The following is a 15,268-nucleotide window of genomic DNA, read 5'->3' on the forward strand; positions in this document are numbered from 1 at the left end:
ATGGCATGACATTATAATAGTACAATCCCTTTGGTGTCACAAAACTGCAGATTTCTTTAGCTCTGGGGGTTAACAGTACCTGCCAGTAGCCTTTCAGAAGGTCTAGCTTTGTGACAAACTTAGCGCTTCCAACCTCATCAACACAGTCTTCAATACGTGGCAATGGGTAACAGTCTGGTTTAGACACAGCGTTCACCTTTCTGAAATCAGTACAAAATCAGTCCCTGACATCATACTTTGAAACAAGAAGGCAACCCTCTGAGGCCCAGTTCGAGGCTGCAGGTTCTGCTATACCATTTTCAATCATGTACTGAACCTCCTTTTCCATGCGTTGACGCCTCTCAACAGGAACCCGATAAAAGCGCTGCTTAATTGGTTTGGAGTCTCCAACATCTATACCATGCTCCACAAGACTGGTACGCGACGGAGTGTCCAAGAACAAGGGAAGATGGAAATTAATCAGCTGTACGAGATCATTCCTTTGTACATTTGACAAATCTCTCAAAAGAAACTGTAAGTTGCTCAAATACACTGAGTTGTTAAGTTTTCCAGCAATACTCTGCTCAGATGGAACCAAAAAGTCTTCAGATGGAACAGGGACAGTTTTTGCCACACCACTTACAGCTCAAGCCTGAGACCGACTCACGGACCCAACAGTGATCCTCTTGTCCACACCAACAGCCGCCTGCCTGTCACAATACAGCTTAAGAAAGTTTACATGACACCACTGGACTTTCTTCTTCCTATACCTATGGGGTATGGACAAGATAGTCACACTCAGACATACGACTCTTAACTGTATATGGCCCATGAAACTTGGCCTGAAAGGGCTAGCCAACCACAGGCAACAACAGAAGAACTTATTCACCTGGTTCAAAACTCTGAGCTTTAGCTTCTTCATTTTGTCCTGAGCCACACCAAGATTTTTGGGAGCAGCTGCACAAACATGGTACAAACAACAATAGAAATCATTCACATAATTCAAAATATTTTCAGGAGGGTCCACTGTCTTCCAGTGATCACTCAACACTGCCAAGGGACTGCGCACAGTATGCCCAAAAACCAACTAATTTGGAGAGAAGCGTGTTCTCTCCTGACAAACCTTTTGGACGGCAAGCTAAAGCCAAGGAAGACCTTCTTCCCAGTCATGTGAATGCTCAGATCGCAACATCAACCTCAGAGTCTGGTGAAACCTTTGTAGTGCCCCTTGAGATTCAGGATGGTATGCACTCGACACATTATGTTTGACCTTAAGCTGCTTCAACACCTGGGCAAAAGTGCGAGACATAGAGTTACTCCCCTGATCAGTTTGTACTACTTTCTGAATCCCAAAAGTAGACATGAAGCTAGTGAGGGCTTTCAAAACTGGCTTCACTTTGATTGAGCGTAGAGGAAAAGCTGCTGGATATCTGGTACACTGTCACATCACAGTAAGCAAGTAACTGCTTCCACTTTTACTCTTAGGCAGCGGACCAACACAGTCCACCAGCAAATACTCAAATGGATTTTCAGAAACTGCAATTGGACACAAAGGAGCCAGCTTAATTTTCTGGCTGGGCTTTCCAGTCATCTGACATGTATGACAAGTTTTACAGTACGTTGAAACATCTCGCTTCAATCAAGGCCAGACAAAATGCTGCAGACATGATCATAAGTTTTCTCAACACCCAAGTGACCAGCAATTCCATTGTGGGCTAGACTCAACACCAAATCTCTAAACTTGGATGGCACCACAACTTGAGTGACTTGGTCTACTTTCACGTTGTCAACAACAGGAGTCCACTGCCTGCACAACACTCCTTCATGATGGAAATAACCATTTTCCAGCTCTTTTATTTATCCCTCAGAAAAAAACCATTGACACAAAGATGAGAAAGAAGAGAGACTTCCTCCTTTCTGATGTCTGGATAAGGCCAATGATATCCTTGAGCTTGTACTTAAACCTCCTCAGAATTCAAGTCCTCACCTTTCTCACCCTGCTCATGGCTTGAGTCACTGCACACACAGCGAAAACCTTTGGAAATTGTTTGACACACTCATCTGAACTTCCGGAGTATTTAGGTGATGCACTCACTACAAGGGATGGGGGACCATCTTTCCAGACTTTTGCTTCAGCCAAGTCATTAACCAAGATAACATCCACCCAGCCATAGGCAATGATTCACGTACCCCCATAATCACTTCACCATTAATCAGGTCTGACCACAAAGACAGACGGTGTAATGGTACAGAGAGTGGAACCAGACTAATGCAGAGAACTGGAGTTGTATTGCTTGTGTCTGTAGTAGCTGAAAAAGGAAGCAGTTGCTCCAAAACGAAGCTCTGCGATGCCCCTGAATCCCTCAATATCCTAACCGATTTCCTCTCACCATCCTTAAGAGAGACAAATCCATCTGACATGAAAGGAGCATAAATCCCATCCACCACTTTCAATGACTGCTCAGATAATGTATCAGACACCACTTGACTGCAGCCTGAAGACACAAGACCAGAAGGCTTCACATACACACTGGGCTCAAATGATTTCTGATCAGCATTGACATTAACACCAATTGGGCATTCCCCTTTCCAATGGCCTTAATTTCTACAAGACTGACACACTTTTCCTGGATCAAATTTTCCATCTGTCCATGGCACGCTTCTGTTACTGGTCTGTGAATTCTGATGACCCCCAACATACTTGCCTAGACCAGACTTGACATTGTCCCTATTTGTACCATTTCTACTTCGGCACCATTCTGAACTACTTGTATGAATTAACACATACTCAGGGACCAGTTCACATGCTATAAGTACTGCAGACTTTACTTTAGCATAATCCATACTATCCACAAGACCAAGGGCAGAATACGCTTCCTGAGCCATGCCTGTGAAAACACATTGAAGCATCAAAGTCTTATCAAAGAAAAGAAGGTATCTGGATCCTTCTCATTAAACTTGGGTAACAAGCGCAGATTACCACCAACATCAAACCCTGTACAGCCGCTAACCGACTGTCCTGAGGGACTAGAGCCCAAGAGAAACTCAGTGGCTTTCCCTTCTCTCACCAGCTCAAGTTTTAACTGCTCAATTTTTAACCTCTCCCTTTCTAAAGCTACCTGCACCTCTGCTTCTCTTGTTTTCTGTCCCTGCGCTGCTCTGAGCCTTTCGTGCTCTAACTCAAATTGCAATCTTTCCCATTCAAAGTTAGCCTTTTCCCTCTCCAACTGCATAAACTGCTCAAATGACAACTTTTCCACAACTTCTGGAAGCTTAACGTCACTGGACTTACTTTCAACTTCCAAAATGCCTGCTGCAACAGCAAGACCTTCAACAACTCTTAAATCAGCTTTCTTCGGAAGTTGTTCAGGTTTTTTCCAGCACAAATGTACCGCCAAGTCAACCAAATCTGCCTTTGTGAACTGAGCTAATGTGGTACGGGACGCTTGTTGCAAAAACTCTGCAACCAATGGATTCCGGTGTTCTGTCGACATTGTGTACAAAAACTCAGACACTTACCAACCCACAATACCTGTCTAATATCTAAGAAAGATCAAAGAAATGGTCAACTGTACACTACAACTCAACCCCTAGTCTTCATGAGGTTACTTGCAATCAGGTACTTGTGCACTTAAGACCGATGAGATGGAAAAGCAACCAGCTAGGCTGACCACCAACAGAGGGAGCCATTCCTGAAACAGAGGACAGAGGCAGCAGTACAAAGCCAACCATGCAAATGGCCATCACACTGTAACCAAACTTCAAAAACTGCTCCTTTACATTTTAAGATGATGGTTTCAGCATAGTCCTTTTTGCTGTGGCAGCATTTAGTAACTGTGAGTGAGGAAGGAACAAAGTGGATATGAGACCCTGTACATGAGGCCACAGGCTGTTTGTGCTCAACGCATCAGACTGATTGTCTGCCCTCCACAGCACGGGTTGGGCTGTCTACACTCTACACAAGGAATTAACACAACTTAGTGTCATAAGAACACTGAATGGGTGATGTATTAACACAGTAAATGCTAGAAATCAACCCCCCCCCCCTCCCCCTTCCCTTTCTGTTCTGTCTCCTGCAGGTATGTGAGTAGCAGGGGGTGTGGCTGGCTTCTCCTCTCAGCAGCAGAGGCACACCTGGCTCCACTCTGTTAATCAACTCCCCTAAAAAAGCCTGGTCTTCACTTCTCTTCACTCTTCACTACTCTGCCAGATAATCCCGTTCTACCCGGTAGTGTCTCTGTGACTTTTTTCCCGTGGATTTTTCAGGAACATGTTGCTGTGAGTTTTGGTGCTTTTGTAGTTTTTGTTCTTACCTGTGTTTTTTGTGTTCAGATGTGCCTCGCTGTGTTTTTGCTCAACCACACTTGTGTTCCTGAATCCCTCAGAGGATTACCCGTCTGGCCAGCCAGCCAGCTCCCTGCCTTCACTGCCTTCTCTTTTTGTCCATTAAAGGCTTTTGTTTTTTCTGCTTCACATACCTGTGTCAGTCTCCGCTTTGGGGTTAGATTGAGCTGAGACTTCTCACTACTAAACTTGTCACAGAGACTTTAGTCCTGTTTCCACCAAGCGGTTCAGTTTGGTTCATCTCGGCATGACACACATTTTGTGGCATTTCCACAGACTAATATCAGAACAGATCCCCAAATAACCACTCCCTACTGTCCCACTTTTTGGTATCCTTCTGTTGGGGTGCCGGACTAAACTGATCCAATCCTGGAAAGTGGAGCTAGAAACACTGTAGTCTGCTGATTGGCTTCAGAATGGTCACTTCCTGTGTGACAGCAGCTGCTGTATTTCTCCTGGTGGCTTACAGTCTTCTCTGAAACAAAGCTTGATTGTTCTTTGTAACAAAAAGACACATGCCAATCACAGAGAGGACAACCTGCTGGATGTCTTCATTGTTGCTCTTTGTTTACTGTGGTGCGTTTTTCTTCTTGGTTTGCTTTATTAGCAGGGTACACTGTGTCACGCTGCTATGGAATCACACTAGTATGTAACCGATGTGGCTGTCGACATCTGGCTTACTCACCCCCTACCACGAGGGGGCACTGTTGCCCATGAAAACACAAACGGGATCAGACTTAACCGAGCCAACTCGTACCAAACTGTCCTGATCAAAGCCAGACTGCTTGATGCGCTTTAGTCGTGCCAGAAATTAGTCGGGTCTTGTTCGACCATATCGGGAAGCTGAAGAGGAGCGATTAGTAATAACCCATGTTGGTGCTGATAATCTTCTTTTGTCTCCCTTAAAAAACTCTCATTAATTACAACTGGTACAGAAGTCTACTGGCCATGTCATCACCAGGACTCCATCCATCAGTCACAACTGTAAACATATACCAGTAAATCACAGCTGAAGGCTACATCTCTTCTTCGTTCCAGAGGATTGTGGGAGAAACACAACACAGAGTAAAACCAAAGTAAAAACTGAGGAGCAGAAACGCTGATCTGAAGCTTCGTGGCTCATAAAAACTCTTAGGGCTGTGAACTTTGTCCCCAGAGGTTTGCAGATCCTCATCAGTGCATCATTTAAAGTCTTTTATTAGGGTTTCAGCCGCTGCATGTCATGAAGAAGTGACAAAGAGTTTTTCATACAGCGGCTTGTTCCTCACCAACCTTCAGTGGACACAGACACACAGGACCATTAACCCATCTTTTTTTACTCTCTTTCAGTATTTACATATGATCATTTTACAATTTTACTTTAATTTCATGGCTTTGAACCATCTTTTACCTATATCAAAAATATACAAAAATAAAACTGCATCTGTTTCTTCCATGTGTCACAGTCCTGTCATCAGTCCTCTGCTGTTTCTGTGTGTTAGGAAGAGGTAGGAGATTTCCTGTTCCGCTTCGCTCGACGTGTGGACGGAAATCGGATGAACTCAAAGTGTTTGCTTTGGTCCGTGTTGGGGAAGGGGGGCGGGCCTGTGTGCAGCCTCTTGATGAAGTGGACCTCCCTCTGGTTCTCTCGCGTCCTGGAGGCTTTGATGGGCCTCCCTTTCCTGGTGAAAGCCACATACCAGCCTTCATACTTGGCATTCTGGAAAGCTGTGTAATTGTTTTCCAGTACTTTCTCTGTGAAAATACAGTCTCTGCTCCGGCCGTTGGGCTGCACGAGGAGACAGAAAAGGTTTCTTTGGTTAGAATAGGTGGAAGGAATTATCACAAACAGGTGTTTCTCAATGCTTTTATTTATCAATTGACTATTACCATGAAATGTCCTGAGGTCTGAGAGAAAGAGGAGGCTGAGGGCTAACTGACAGCTACGAGGAGAAGAACACCATAAAGCCTAACTGATGGTGATTTATTGTACTGATGTCAGTCTGTGAGCTTCACACATGACGGTTTCAAGAAACGCTCAGGAAATGTTTCAGGAGCTCATTCTCACACGTCCCTCACGGCTTTACGTTGTTTAGAGGATGAAGAGGTGGATCGGGATATTATGTTGAAAGCTTTCAGAGCAGGGATGGGCCAGTACCGATACCTGCTGTCAGAATACTGGCCTTATTTTAAGGTATGGGGTAATCATGAAGGCAGCCGAAACTCAAGGTAAAAAATCCAAAGTCCTCCTCCCCAGTAGTTAGCACTGCACTGCTGTGGTTTGACGCCCCGGCAAATGTGCGTCAGGTCCTGTTTAGAAAATATGAATGAACGAGGGAGAGCTTAAAGTGAAACTGTTTTATTTTCCACTTCAGTTTATTTCAAAAGATGACTTAAACTCTGACAGTTGTTAGTTTTGTTTTGCACTTTAGCTAATTTATCCAAAACAAATCCTAAACTCAGAGAGAGCTGTGTGTGTTTGATTTTGGACTTAATGTCAGAGTGACTGTGCTGTATGTGTTTAAAATGAACTGCCACGCTTCATTGAAATTTTAGTGATCAAAAATACTTGTGGTATCAGTAGTGGGTATCAGTGAATGCTAAAGAGGGAATACTCGAATTGGTATTGGTCTAAAAAAAAGTGGTATTGAACATCCATAATTCTGGGGAATATTTCTGATCTGATAGTGAAGGAAGCCACAGAGAGGTGACGACGGATAAGTGGACATCTTCATCTCCTCATCTCTTGCTGGTGGTTAACTGTCCTGAACCTTTCCTGCTGTGCTCACTCTGACCTCTCGTGGACACGTTACCTCAGGGTTGGCGGGGAATGGTCCTGGTGAAAATTTCTGTGCTTTGTGTTCATTCATGCAGCTCACTCTGACCTTCTCGGTGGAGTTTTTCTACGACTTTAATTTAAGCCCAACCTGCACCTGCTTCACTCTGCAAAGAGTCAGCTTCCTGTTACAAATCCCTCTTATGAAAATGTGTGGTACAATATTTTTACAGCTGATCATTAGTCTATGCTGCACTGCAAAACTTCATTTTTTCATTTTATTTTATTTCTATTCTTAATTTAATCCTTTTTCCTTCACTAAGGTTTTAACACATAAACACTTTAATGGGCAGACATGTTGTTTCAGTGTAAATCACACTGATCTGCTTTGTGCATACTCTATAGATAAAGCTGCTTTGCCTAACTGCAGTCTGCAGTATGCAGTATCATTTCTGCTAGCCATGCGATGAGAGCGGAAAGCTTCACACCGTCCACTCAACAAACTTCGTCATGGCACCCTGCTGGATCACATGACCCACTCTATGATCAGCAAAAAGCTTCTGTGAGAAAAAAGAAATGAGTCCACATGCCGGGGAAAAGAGAGCGTCCAGTAATTCATGGATCTGTGTGGTCAGTTACTGTCAGACCTGCTCATTTCACTAAAAAAAATCACCTTTTAGACATTCACCTGCCTGTCCAGGAAAACTTCTGCTTTCAAAATACTGAAGGATAACAATGAATTGCTTAAAAACATTTAACAAGTTAAAATTGACCAATGAGCCTTATATTGAGGCTAATTGGTAAATTTTTACTGAAAGTGAGACAGAAAAATGTAATCAGATTTCAGGTTTGGTTTTTCATTTTATCACAAGAAACTGACAACAAACTGAAAAAGCTTACTCGTACCAAAGCAGGAGGGCTGCTTTGATGTGGGGAAAAAAAAGCAAGATTTCTTATTGAACAAAAGAGAAGTTTCAATACTTTGCCACTAACATGAGTTTTCTAGCATGATGAATACATCCTGTGTTTGACGTTAAGTTCTGAAGGTTGTCTTTGGGTTATGGTTGGTAAGCAATCCTAGTTTCAGCTGCTGTAGATGTTAAACCCCCTTAAATCTATAGCAGGGTCACGGCTGTGTGATCGACAGACCCTAAACATCCATCCATCCATCCATTTTCTATACCGCTTATCCTGTTTAGGGTTGCGGGTGGCTGGAGCCTATCCCAGCAATCATTGGGCGAGAGGCAGGGTACACCCTGGACTGGTCGCCAGTCAATCGCAGGGCTGACACAGAGACAGACAACCATGCACGCACACACTCACACCTAGGGACAATTTGGTGTGACCAATTAACCTGGTAAGCATGTTTTTGGACTGTGGGAGGAAGCCGGAGTACCCGGAGAGAACCCACGCATGCACGGGGAGAACATGCAAACTCCACACAGAAAGACCAACCGGCCGAGGTGGGGATTTGAACCGGTGACCTTCTTGCTGTGAGGCTGCAGCGCTAACCGTTGCACCACCGTGCAGCCCTTGCTGTGAGGCTGCAGCGCTAACCGTTGCACCACCGTGCAGCCAGACCCTAAACATTAGAAACTAAAAGATTAAACAGAGGTTAAACAGACCTTACTGTCTTCAAGCTGAAAAGCACTGAAAAATCTGCTGCCTCCACGATGACAAACCAATTTACGAGCTGTCATGTCAGCCAGACGTGTGAATCTGTCTTTTCCATTTCCATAAGGGAAGTCCAGAGTTGACTTATGACCAAACACGCAGGCAGTGCATGCTGGGAGGGAACTTTCCCCTTATCACTATGAGCCAATCAGATGGGGCGACCACCAGTCAGAGCTCTGAGGACTCCTTGTTTCCAGCACATCATGTCCTGGGCTGATGGACGGGTTATGAGAAGACAATGACAGTGGCAATGACAGTTGTTTTAGTGGACCCCAGATCTGATAAGAGTAGGGTGTGGAGCTCCCTGAGAGCCCTCAGTTGGACCAGCTTGGCTTTTTTCCACTTTCTTGAAAGACTTTCTCACTGTTAGAACTGAGGTTTTAATAAACACCTGTCTCACCTCTTCAGTCCTCTGTGGGAGCCCTGACGGGGACAAAATTGTTCACCAGCTCGGGTCAGAAAGTTGATTATTATTATTATTATTTTTTATAACTTGAGATTATATCTTGTTTTTCTCTAGAAGCCAGCTCCTTGGTTTATTTTTTATGTGTTAAACAAATGAAAAAGATTTCAGCAGCATTGCTGTTTTTTTCCTTTTGTGATCCTTCTGTAATTCTTGCTTTGGCCACAGGGGGGTAAAATGAAGCACTACCCAGAGTCCTTAAAATGACTTCAGGCATTCCTGTTTGAGTTATCCAGCTGCTCCAAACACAGTCCTGACTTTATGACCACCTTTGAAACAGAATGAGGACTCTTAAACCCTGGAGACAATTTGTCCACTTCATCTATCCACCCATCCGTTATCTCTACACTTTAAGCCTTCACATTAACACACCCTAGACACAGTTTTCACCTTTTTAAAATGCAGAAAATAAAACTCTGGCACTAATTTTCTACCAATTTCAGAGGAACCAGGAGGAAAATTGCAGAACATAAACATTATTATGAAGTCAGGGGAGGTTTGAAGCAGTTAGTATTTCCCACCTGACTTTTGAAGCTCTGTACTGATGAAGTCGGACTTAATCCCCTTAAATATCGACTATTTATTACAAATCCTCCACTGTAATAATAGAACCTGGCTGGATCTCACCACAATCATGTTCAAGTCTTTTCTTCAAGTCTCTTTATGAAAAGTTAAATGAAGAAGTGTTTGTATGTCCCGTACCTTTCCAACCAGTTTCCCCTTCCTGTTCATGCAGAGGTAGCATCCACTCTCTGCTCCTCTTATCCGCACTCGACTGCCAAACGTGTCAGTCTCCACGAAAAGACGGGCTGCGAAGAAGCAGAAAAACGAGGGTGAAGAAGCTGGAGTGTTAACATGAGGAACATGCAGCTGCAGAGAGGCCTTCACCAGAAAATAACCATGTTTGTTTTTTTACCTTTATGCTGAAACTCTAGCCTCAATTTACAGAGAGGTGTGGCATACGAGTAGGAATAAGGTCATTCCATTTCTCTGTTAAAGATAATTTGTGTGTTGAACCCTGACTGAGCTTTATTCAGACTCCTTATTCGGACAGCTCCTTGTTTTATGAAGCTCCACCTCTTGTGTGTTAGGATATGGAGAGAATTTTGTTTCTTTTTTTATTCAATCAAAAAGAAGAGATTTGAAACAAAAAAGTTTTGAAAGCAAAAGAGAATAAGTGAGAAATGAAAAAAAATGAGATCAAAACAAAACGGGCTGCAACTAAAAAAATGGAGAACATATTTCTTTCCATTTTATTTGTAAGATAAGATAAGATAAGATGAGATGCTTTTATTGTCACAAGATAATGTACAAGTACATACACTGTGAAAAACTTGTGTTGGGGTCTTTGCTCAGTGTTTTTAGTTTACGTGGAGCTCCCAATGAGTCGCCCTCACCCTCCTCACGGCGCCACAAATCAGTCCTCTTTGCTTTCAAGTTGAAAACCTCTTGAAAATCAGTCCTCTTTGCTTGCAAGTTCTAAAATTTTGCTCGCAAATTCTACTGCACTTAATGGGCGGGGCCTACGCTGGTGGATGAAAGAATAGTTTCTATTGGTTGGTTTGACCTGACTTTACCAAGTGTGAGCGCCAGCTACCACTTCCCTCTTACACAACGCCTGGAGTTAAGTTGATAGCTCCTTGCGACAGTCTGCTGTACACTAACAACAACAACAACAACAACAACAACAACAACAACAACAACAACAACACAATACAATATGATGAATTATAATGCCCTAAGTTAGCTAAGTTAGTGAGTGATTAAACATTTTGTTCCACGGTACACGTGCTGTCATGGTTCCTACACAACAGTACAGGGTTTCCCCCAGTGTATTACAAGCCTGACAGGCCGCCAGGCTAAGCATTGTTAATTAATTTTTTAATTTACTTTTCACATTCCATCAACACATGATAAGGTGCCTTTTTCATCACCTGGCAATGTCACAACTTGGTTGAGCATAGTTGCGTATAACAGGACATGTCACGGACGTCATGCTCATCAGACCCCTGCTTCACCAGCTGACCAGGTCTGCACCGAGCCAACAGCGTTGCTGTTAACAACAACCGAGCCGCGGCTCCACAAGGCTCAGCCAGCCGCTGTAGCATGGCTGCTAGCTGTTAGCACAGAGCTCAAAGCCTCTGTGCGCTTAGATGCTTTCACCACATGTGAAAATGATCTATCGTCTGACTTTTCATCTCTCAGTTCTGGTGTACATTAACCAACCAATAGAAACTATTCTCTCTTCCACCAGCGTAGGCCCCGCCCATTAAGTGCAGTAGACTTTGCAAGCAAAACTTTGGAACTTGCAAGCAAAGAGGACTGATTTTTAAGAGGTTTTCAACTTGAAAGCAAAGAGGACTGATTTTTAAGAGGTTTTCAACTTGAAAGCAAAGAGGACTGATTTACAGGCAGAAAGCCTGAAAGAAATATCCCCCCCCCCCCTTTTCAGTTGCAGCCTGTTGTATTTTGATCTCAACTTTTTTTTCAATTGCTACCTGTTCTGTTTTGAGCTCAGTTTTTTTTTTTTTTTTCATTTCTCACGTATCTATTTTGCTTTCCAATCTTTTTTTGTTTCAAATCTATTCTTTTAATAAATTTCTCTCTCCATATTAGGATGGTTTAGACACTTTTCTCCCGTACACTGCTCAGGTCACGTCATCTTTCTTTCAGCAGATTTCAAAAACAAAAAATCATGATTCTTGAAATGTGAATTTCTGTTTAAAGTCGGTGGAATGATTGGTCCTGAGCTGAAACTGCAGCCTGCTCTCACAATGGGTTGATTTAATGAGGAAACACCTCTTGGCATGAACCCTCTAACACCTAATGATTACCCAAATGTTATCACTCCACACTGAGAGGCAGAATAAACATCCACTGACTTTCTCCTGCTCTTAAATGATGCTCGTTGGCATCACAACGGCTTTGTGTATTGGAGCAGCAGAGACAAAGAACTCCTCCTAATCAGCCATTAGTTTGCCAGACGATGACTTCATGGATACAGCAGGGAGTGGATTAGCATACAGGTCCGAGAACATCTCTCAGAGGGAGGGAGGGACTGAAGGCGCTTCCTGAGCATGCCTGAGGCCAGCAGGACCTGCACATGGATATCTGTTCAACCCAAACTTTCATTCAACAAGTGTACAGAGTCAGGACCACAAACCTCTGCAGCCAGTGGTACTGAATGATCCATGGGTTTCACCAAACGCATCCACACATCACAAACAAGTAGTTTGAGTTAGTTCTTGAGCTTATTTTAACACTGCTTGAAAAAAGTATTACTGTTTTAGACAGGGAGCAAATTTTGACTCTCCACCACCACAAAAGGTCAACGCCGAGCCAGCGTTTGTCTTATTTCTATTTTCAAAAAGTCTTACTCATAATTTAATGCATGTTCCAGTCACTGAACAAGGACAGAAAATTGTCTCATTTTCGGATAGAGGAAGTAAAGATTAAGGGCTGTGTTGCCTCGAAACTACACATGTCAATGTGTCGTTGGTGGATTTTCTCTTTTTACGTATTTTAGAAAATCAGGTGACACCTTGAATATCTTGAAATGAGATCATTTTCTGTACTAGCCAGATGAATCTAGTTCACTGTAAATCTTTTAAGATGGTTTTTGCATGAGAACGTGAACTACAAAAAGGGATGAGAAAAAAAAGACTTGTTCATGTTGGACTTTTTGCTCAGAGTACCAGCTGTAAATGTTTTCTGGGTGCATAATGATAGCTGCAGGTTTGTGCATGCCTGAGTTTCTGAATCACACTCTCAGACTAGAGTGAAAATATGACCTGAGTCCTGATGGAGTGTGAGGCTAACTTTAAAAATAACCTTTCTCTTATCAAACATCATGCTCATGGAAAACTTTTGTTTGCTGTTTTTTATATATGTATTTAAGCTCTTTGTGGCTCATTCGCTGAATAATCTGTTAGAGTTGTCATTAATACAGTTTTTTAAGCATTTAGGCTCTGATGTTGGCAGCGCCCTCCATGGGTGGTGTGCAGAAGAGCACCAGCACTGTAAGGCAGCTACCATCTCTGTTTGGACCTCCGTAAACCGTGCTTGAGCAGGGCACGGTTCGGATGGCCAGCGTGACCTCGCCCTCAGATTAAGATGATGATGTTAACCTTTTGGAGGAAGTTGCTTCTGATTTTTTTTCACCGAGCTGTGTCATAGCTGATCCTCTGAAATCATAAAATGTTTCTGATTGGCTGCCGCAGAAAACAAAAACACTTTTAGTCAAGAAAAGCTGAGAAACTACAAATCTTCCAGTTCTACCTTAATGAAAACTGGAGGTAGACGATCACATTTCACGACAGCTCAGGGGGTTTTACGATACAATCCAGTGATTTCCATGATGTTCAGAAGTGTCATTTAGCCTTTTAGGTCTATTTGAAAGAGACAGATTTGTTCAACTTTTGTTTTTCTAGGGAAAGATGATTTAGAAATTAAAAAGACAGGTATATCTTTCTTTCTTTTGAGATTTTGAGGATTCCTTCCTAAGTGACTTGTTTCTCTGCAAATCTGTAAAGATGAGAAAAGAGCAAACTCTTCAAGAGGCGCAGCTCTGAGGTTCTGAGGTCTAACAGGACTCCTCTCTTACCGTACATGTTTCCGTCCTCGGCCGTGGCGGTCACCCTCTTGCCCTGAATCTGGACGTGTTTCCCGCTGGTGCGGCTGTAGAGCTGGTACACCCTGACCTGTCTGCGGCTCAGCTGGTCCGTCACTGCGCCCTGCGTCCTCACATACTGCTTAAAATTAGGAGACGGGTGATTCTCCCCCTTTTTATGCAAAGGGAAAAATGAAATACATCATTTTTTTCTTTCTAATCTGAAAATCTGAGACACAAACTGAGAGAGCCAATTTCATAAACCTTTGAACACATCAAGTCAATAACTGCCGCTGTGTATTTCCAACTGTTGAGCATAACTTTGATTCCTACTCTTCAAACATTCTTTCTGTGATGGTGAAATGGGAAAAGCTGTGCGCTTACCTGAGCATGGCACCACAGCACGAAAAAATGAAACGATCTGCAGCAGTGAGAGGAAAGAAAGCACCAAAAGTATTCAGTTAAAGAGAGACACATCTGCAACATGGACAGTAATTTAAAAAGTCTTCTTACATGTAAACACAGCGCTGGTTTATTCCATACATCCTCCTTTTTATTTCATCCGATCAGAGAAATCCCAGCAGGATGCGCTAAATAAATCCAGACAGTGTCGCGTTGCCCCCCCTCCCCCCCGACCTGTCCATCCACACCAGCAGAGTCTTCAGTGGAAATTATTTCCCCTCACTTTGACCAAAAACCTGATCCGGCCGACTGATGAGAGCGTCTTCCGGAGATCCACGCTGTGCGTAAAAACCAGATCCATCCTGATGCGTCCCACAAAGCTGCTCAGGGTTTCTTCCACATCCCCGGGTTCAACCTGAGAGGGATGCCCGGCTCTGTGAGGGTCTGCTTGGGTTGAAGTCCAGGTTTTTGGAAAGCTGTCTGTGTCCCAAAGATCAGGCTGCTCACTGTTAAATGTAGAAAGAGAGTCCCTCCCTGTGTGCAGCCTGTGGTGGGTGGGCACAGCAACACGACCCCTAATGATGATTTAACTGGAGGGGGCTGATATGTGTTAGATAGAAACCACAAATAACATCATTTAAGAAACAGCAGTTTGAAGCCTTTCAGAGGCGGAGCAGAGTTTGAAAGGGTCACTCCAGATATCCGAGCCGTCGATCAGTGCCGCAGCTTTGGATTTAAAGGTCAGGAGCTTAATGGCACCTTATGGGTGCGGCAATTAGGTGTTAAAGAGCCCCGCATCCCTCCCCCCTTCATGTCCCTTTTATCTTCTGTTAACTGGTCACACTTCCAGCCCATGTCGAAGGAGGCCGAAACAAATCAGAGACAAAAGGCCCGTTTCATCTCCACATTAGAAGCAATCAACATCCTGAAGATGAGCAGGAGATGCCTTTGCTCTCACTCCGACAACATTCAATCAACACACAGGAGAAAGAAGAGCAGACCCTCTGTATCTTCCTCTTCTTCAGTGTCTGTGGGTGATTCC

General features: G+C 43.5%; 1 protein-coding gene across 1 annotated transcript; it reads right to left on the reverse strand.

Annotated features, from left to right (window-relative positions):
- Nucleotides 1-5,800: 5,800 nt before the first annotated feature.
- On the reverse strand, nucleotides 5,801-14,369 carry fgf17 (fibroblast growth factor 17). The gene is made up of 5 exons (XM_074670641.1): nucleotides 14,338-14,369; nucleotides 14,209-14,245; nucleotides 13,819-13,996; nucleotides 9,918-10,024; nucleotides 5,801-6,091 (listed from the first exon to the last, which is right to left on the reverse strand). The coding sequence occupies exons 1-5, from the start codon at nucleotides 14,367-14,369 to the stop codon at nucleotides 5,801-5,803; spliced, it is 645 nt and encodes a 214-aa protein (XP_074526742.1).
- Nucleotides 14,370-15,268: the final 899 nt, after the last annotated feature.

This window comes from Halichoeres trimaculatus, unplaced genomic scaffold (genome assembly GCF_033239565.1).
Source record: "Halichoeres trimaculatus isolate MK-OKI-2021-1 unplaced genomic scaffold, fHalTri1.1 fHalTri1_scaffold_5, whole genome shotgun sequence".
Classification (NCBI taxonomy): domain Eukaryota; kingdom Metazoa; phylum Chordata; class Actinopteri; order Labriformes; family Labridae; genus Halichoeres; species Halichoeres trimaculatus.